The 7,054-nt window shown below is 38.6% G+C and overlaps 1 protein-coding gene across 3 annotated transcripts in view; it reads right to left on the minus strand.

The window, feature by feature from the left end:
• Window positions 1–4,785: 4,785 nt before the first annotated feature.
• The window catches only part of LOC102194642 (disks large-associated protein 1-like), a 167,052-nt gene continuing 164,783 nt past the window's right edge, over window positions 4,786–7,054 (minus strand). For all 3 annotated transcript variants that reach the window (XM_013911991.1, XM_013911989.1, XM_013911990.1), the window contains exon 15: window positions 4,786–6,932. In XM_013911991.1, coding sequence (XP_013767445.1) covers window positions 6,708–6,932 — 225 coding nt within the window. In that variant the 3' untranslated portion in view covers window positions 4,786–6,707. The remainder of the gene's footprint in view (window positions 6,933–7,054) is intronic.

Here is a 7,054-nt window from a genome sequence, read left to right on the forward strand (position 1 = left end):
TTTTCAATTTCTTTAGTAAAATTCAACTAAATATTTACAGAATAGGAGTCATCAGTCCTATTTGATTCTAATCTGACTTTTCAGGTCACTCGGTCCTGCTCCTACCACCTGAGGAATATCACTTTCTTTACATTTATGATTCATGCGTTTATTTCATTCTTTTAACAAACCAGAATTATTATATCTGAGGGTTTTTTCTAATTAACGTTTATTTCATTCTAACTTAGTTCCCAGTTTGTCTTAATTGCTTGAAAATATTTGGGTTTATTGTTTCTATTTGTCTGGGTCTTAATTTTAGTCTTCCTAATTATTATTGTATGCCAGGCACATATCAGAAACAAGATTTTAGAAAATCAAAATAGGTGTTACAATAAAAACACAGAGAATTTTTAAAGTGGTGACTCACTCTTATAGAGTCTTAGCAAACACATCCATCAAAGTCTCATCAGGCAAGCTGTGATATCATTTGACCAAACTAACAAATATTAATACTTCTTCTGTATTATTTATTCCATTTTAGTTCATTCATTTTTTGCAGATCTATTTTCAGTTTTTAGTACGTTAAATATAAAACCCTTTACCAGATATCAACCACAAATCAATAAATAGATTCTAAACTGTTCAGAATGTCTGGCTCCACTATGCATTTTGGAACTGCTGTTCATACAAACCAGAGTGCAGCGAGCGCTCCTCACCAGCAACCAGGGAGCTGCTCCCACTTCACGCTTAAAGACAATTTGCTGCACTCCTCAGTTGTAGAATGACCTGAGCAACTCCAGCACGCTTTCTTTCCTGTTAGAGAATCATTAAAATCATTGGATCTTCTTGTGAATTTTAATATATAGCTTTGACCTGCTAATTTGCACTGCTCTCGAGTGGTTGTCATTATTGAAATGAACTTGTACTGCCAGTGAGTTAGTGCAATGTTAGCAAATCAGTCACAGAACATTCTCCTCTTGTTTGTCATGTCTGTTTGTCACAGATACAAAAAAACAGAGATATTTTCTTTACATTTTCTCTGGCAGCCCTGATCTTCCACAGCTCTTTAACATTTTTGTTTTTATCACTTTTAATAATCTTAGTTTAGCTTTTATTTAGCAGTCATTTCTGCATGTCCAACCAACACTTTAATTTGAGAAACGTGCAAATTTTAATACAGGACATTAAAAATGTATGTCTCCCTGCTTCCTGCTCACATTTGTGTCATGTTGTCCGCACTCAACACGTCTCCCCAAACTCACAGACAGTAAGCTTGCTACTGGAATACAAAAGAAATGATTCTGTAAATGCAAAAACCAAAAATCCAAAGCATATTCAATCTGCAGTGGTATGGCCCTTTCCTCTTGATAAGAAAGGTGTTTTACGCTGAATATGGCTCACTGTCATTATCATTAAAACACAGAGGTAATCAAATCCTGTACAAAATTACGTTCCTTCACCACACACGCTAACACACACCTCATCATTACAAAAGAAGAAAATAATACAGAATACTTTCATTAACAACACTTCATCATTATTATCTTAGAATCATCTGCAGAATTCTCTGAATCCTACTGATGATTTCCAGATTGTTGAAGAAATGAATGGCAGTTTGTTAATAGATACATGTTGGTATACATAGCAGTTGTAGTAGTATAAATGTCATTATCACAGTTTAACAACATGAAGTGGCTCAGAGAGAATCAGCTTGGCCCTAAACATTTTCCTTTGTCACTGATGAAGCAGCTTCTTAGCCAAGAAGTCAAATCTAAGACCCAGATGAATTTGGAATGTCTTCTCATTTTAGTACCCAGGTCAAAATGTCTCACTATGTGTAAGCAGTAACAGGCAGCAACTTCACGTCAGTACTGAGTTATTTCTGTTGAAGGAGAAGTCTGCAAAAATGTGATCAGCCCAAACATACTGAACTTAATAAGCTTCAATCTGGTTTTTCTGGGTACTCCAAGACTTTGGCACACTGACATATTTTAATTCCAAAGAGAAAAAATCAAAGCAACGTGGATTCAAACCTTTACCCATTAGTATCAGACAGTGTCTCTTTGTTAACACCACCAAACGATGTGTTTTTAACGAGCCCAAACTACGATAAACCTGATGACATCATCAGGTTTATGATGCATTTCACCAAACTTTAAGAAAAGTATTCATAAGGTGCAATTACACACAACGTCTCTGTAATCAGGCAAACTGAAATGCATTTGGCAAAACCCATTAGATGGAATTCAACCGCTGACTGTGAATTCTCTCCCGAAGCTTCCAGACGTAGAAGACAAATTTATTGAGCGCAGCTGGAACCATCTGTTTCAAATATCTGATGTAAAGATAGCAAATTTAAAAAAGGGCATAGAGGGCTTCATGATAAGGTGTGAAAATATGTTTCTTTCTCTTGATTCCAACTATTGTCTGTACTTTTCCTCATCCTGTTGGCTAACAAGGGCTAATATTTGAGTTGCTAATGCAGCTGAATTCACAAGTACTTTCACTTTGCATATGGTGCAAATGCCCCATTGAACTCAACTTGGGGCACCAAAAGGTGAGCAAACAGCTTTTCATGAATGAAGTAGCTGCTAGCTGCTTCTGAGAGTTTCATGACAGAATCAAATGGCTTACCACCTCTCTTCAACCCTCAAATTACAAACTTCTATTTTAGTTTTGCAACTATAATCCAACAAGAATATTTTACATTGTAGATTATTAACCAACCGAATCATAATTTCTGCTTCTGTCATGAATTTGTTGTGTTTTGTAGTCAGAATCACATGCAATAAAGTTTACTTTATGGCCTGGTAACACAAGCTAGAGCGTTAACATCCCACACAAGATCACTGGCTGTCAAATTTTTCTATTAGTCATACACTTGAACTTTGTTTTCACTCACTGTTTGACCAGGCACTAAACCTACTTGGCTATTTTAGGAAAAGATAATAGTTGTGGTTAAATTAAAATATGTATGGCTATCACTGGATGGCTACTGAAAACTAAATTTTGAGCCCCTTCTGTCCAAAAACGTATGATACATTTTTGAACAGCTCAGGTAAGCTTATATCAATGTCATTATTGGTTTTAACCCAAATAAATTTCAGTATTTTACCTCAGTGAATGTAAACAAATGTAAAGGGTGATCAGCTGAACACTTTTAGTGCATAACTACTGTGGCTTTACTTCAGCTTCAAATCATGGCAAGGTCATCTGTTACAGTTGAGGTTAGAAGTTTGCATAAACTCCTCATGGGCATAAATGTAATGGAAATTTTGAGCTTTTCATGATCACAATTCTTTCTTTTTTCTACTGTTCTTTCTTTTCCGGAATTATTTTAGAAAACTAAAAAAAGAATTGAGTGCACAAGTTTGAATTTATTTTGATTTTTTTGTTTTCTCTAATCCAGACAGGGTCATGGTTCTGATTGGAAGGTTGGTGGTTCAATCCCTGGCTACTCCAATCTCATGTCTAACTATCCTTGGGCAGGATGCTGTCTGATGCTGTCTAATGTGTGTATGAATGTAACATAGAATTCACTTGTATGTAGACGTAGATGATGTGGTAAGTTGTATAAAGTGCTTTAAGTGTTCAAGTAGAGTAGAAAAGTGCTATATAAGAACCCGTCCACTTACATATCAACTTCTCATTAGTGATCATGTCTGACAGTGGTAGTTGTTCTTTGAAGCATAAACATTATTTTCCAGCACCTACTGGATTGATGAATAGTTAGAGCAATGGTAAAGTCTAAGGAACTCAGTGAAGATCTAAGGAGAATTATAAATTTATACAAGTTGGAAAATCTGTTAAAACTATTTCTAAACCACTACAGTTTCCAAATCATCAGTTCAAACAACTGTACACGAGTACAAGTTATTCAGATGTGTTACCACCTTCACCCTCAAATGAGAGGAAATTACTCAGGATGTTCAGGAACAACCCAGGAACCACTCAGGCTCAAGCCTGGCATGAGCTGTAAACTGCTGGAACACCAGCGTCACTGTCCATGGTAAAGTGTGTTTTAAATAGCTGGGGATCAAAGGCTACTGACCAAGCAAAAAGTCTACGCTCCAAAATTGAAACCTTCAAGCTTGACTGAAGTTTGCAGTTGCCCAAATGGAAAACCTTCTGGTGAACGTGGCCAGGGAGACATTAGCTGAGCAATCTGGCCACAATAACGAGAGCTATGCTTGGAGGAGTAAAGGTGATGCTTGCAGCGTTAATAACACTGTACCAGCTGTTAAGCATGGTGGTGGCAGCATCATGCTGCCAGTGGTACATTGCACAAAGTGGATGGAATAATGGAGGACAACCTCCAAACCCTTCAACTTCAACTCGAACCAACAGCTAGATGGGTGAAAAAAAGACAATGATCCCAAACACAAATCAAACCTTTTTGGAATACATAAAGCAGGAAAACATTAAGATTCTGGAATGGTCTTCCCAAATCCCTGGACTCGAACCCTACTGTAAATGTGTGGACTAACTGACTAACTCATTTAAATGAACTTTTCCAATTCTGCCAAGAGCAGTACTCAAACATCATCAAACATTGTTTATGAGTACCAAAAGCGTCTGGTCGAGGTGCAGCTTGCTAAGGGGACATTTAACCAAATAACACGTAGGAGTACGCGTTTGAGGTTGCATGTATAATTTTGACCCTGTGTGGATGAAAGAAAATCCAAAATAAACTCAAACTTGTTTTTTAAGTCCATTAAAGATGTATGTGATACAGGCCACCCTGGAAAAAGAACAGTTGAAAGAAATGAGTAAAAGCCCCAAATTACTGTGATATTCATGCCCATGATGAGTGTCAGTAAATGTCTGACCACAACTGTATGTACTGTATCTCTCTCAGCACCATCAATGCACTCTGCCCAACACTGTTTCAGTACCTGGTAAAAGACAAATCACCTTGAAAGCCAACAAGGAGAAACAAACTAAAGTCAAACCAAAGAAAGGGAGGATTTGCAAACCTGTGCATACAAACACTTTTATGACACACTGCTGCCTTTCTGACAGTATGAGCACTTAATAATTCATGTGAAGGCTTTCTGCTTACACAAGAAGCATTAAAATAAAATTCTGTTTATTTATAAGTTGTTGTTTTTTTGTTTTGGTCAGCACAGCATTGAACTGCAGAGACAGAGCAACCATGTCAGACAGGCTTGAAACTACTCAAATGTGGAAAAGCTCCAGTTGTCTGAAGGCTTGTGTTAGCAGTGTCTCTGTCTCTGTTTGTCCACTGAAGGATGTCCAAACTATAAAATTGTATTGAAATTTGCAAAATAACAGAGATCTTCTTAAACCATTTCAGTCATTTTTAAGAGGGTTCATCTAGAGGAAGGAAATACTAGTTGATAATTACGTGGAGATGGAGAGGAAGATGAACAATCGTGATCACGGCATTCTCCAGAGGGGGGAGTGATACGCTGTTTTATACGACACCAGTCTGCAGTGTTCATTCAGCCACAAGACCAAAGAAATTGCCTGTGAGCACTCATGTGTTCATTATGTATGAGTGGCATGTGAAGTATTTTCATGTCACACAAGATTATTATTACTTCTGTGTGTTTATGTAAGATTGTCCATCACTTCTGTGCAGTACTCATTTGTACAAGTTAAAAAGGCATTTAAAAGACACCTGTATGATCTGAGCAAATCTGTTCAGCTGATAACCCCAAACAATTAAAAGAATGAACGTTTGGATTTCATAGCGTCACCATTCAGCGGTGCACATTTCAGGCATCTGACCCCATGCCTTCCCGTCTCCTGTGTGGGATCTACAGAGGCTACAAAAACACAAGTAAAAAACATAAAAGGTGCTAGAATGAGTTTTTCTGTTCCTGGTTACTATTGCAATGCAACATGGCAACAAACAGCATAACCACAGTTACTTCACCCGCTGGATTTTGGGCTGCCCTTATGAAACCAATCACCACCTTTGTTACTTTGGAGTCAGGAGTGATCGTATTTGAGCAAGTGTCTGTGTGAGGCCTAATATGAACTACCTGATTCAGCAAGTCCTTTCAAAAGTGATAAAATTAGCTAATATATCATGATAACTTTTGGAGAAATTTATTTAAGGGATTTAATGAGAGGAGTTGACACATTTTGAACACGAGTCTAGTGGAGCTAAAGATTAGGTTGGCTGATTTCATTTTTGTGACCTGGAAAGGACAGCCACTCATTTATAGACAGTGCATGAACGTGCTATACCACGTGGAAGAAGACCTGCTTCCTCTGTAGATATGTAAACTTGTTAAGTCAAACTCGTGTTATGGTTCAACACCTGATTATGAGATAAATCCCACCTGTGAAACTCCAGTCAGGAGAGTGTTCCCTACTATACACTCACTCTGTGAAAACTGATGAATATAAACTGAAATTTTAAAACCAATTTTGGGGTGTCTGCCATGTAGCTGCTCTAAAGAACGTTTAAACATGACCGAGTTTGGACCATGTGGACCATGAGTTTGGATCCAGAGGAAGCATGGTTACATTTACAGGTAACTAAATCAGTCAGGAGACAGGTGAGCATTGGGAAAGGGAACATGTTCCATCAATGTTCCAGCTCTATTTATCCTCAGAGTGCATTGTGCATAATGAAATAATATATCCAGATGCGTCTAAACCCTTTTGCCTTTGTGTGGACAACCATACATTTGTTGTGTTCTGTGTGAATGGTGTGTACTGTGTGTCAACCCTGTGTGGCTCTGGCAGTGTCCTCATAGCCTTGTCTGAGCCTCAGGGATGTAGATCTCGATGCTGTCAGCGCTCTCTGTAGCTGAGTTTTGTCGTACAGATGCTGCTCTCTTGGCGGCCATCAGGCGCTTCCTGGCCTCCTGCCGCTGTTTCTCTGAGCTTTCCAGTGAGCGGTCTCTGGCCAGAGGGGGGTGATGATGGGGCCCCTTGGGTGGCTTTTTTGGCACTGGAGGTGGGAGCCGCCTCTCCTGGGAGGGGGATGGTAGGAGGGAAGGGCAGAACATTTCAGGAAAAAGACATACTTATTGGTGTGTGTGTGTGTGTGTGTGTGTGTGTGTGTGTGTGTGTGTGTGTGTGTGTGTGTGTGTGT

The sequence above is a fragment of the Pundamilia nyererei genome, unplaced genomic scaffold (genome assembly GCF_000239375.1).
Source record: "Pundamilia nyererei isolate P.nyererei 1_Seehausen unplaced genomic scaffold, PunNye1.0 scaffold00077, whole genome shotgun sequence".
Taxonomy (NCBI): domain Eukaryota; kingdom Metazoa; phylum Chordata; class Actinopteri; order Cichliformes; family Cichlidae; genus Pundamilia; species Pundamilia nyererei.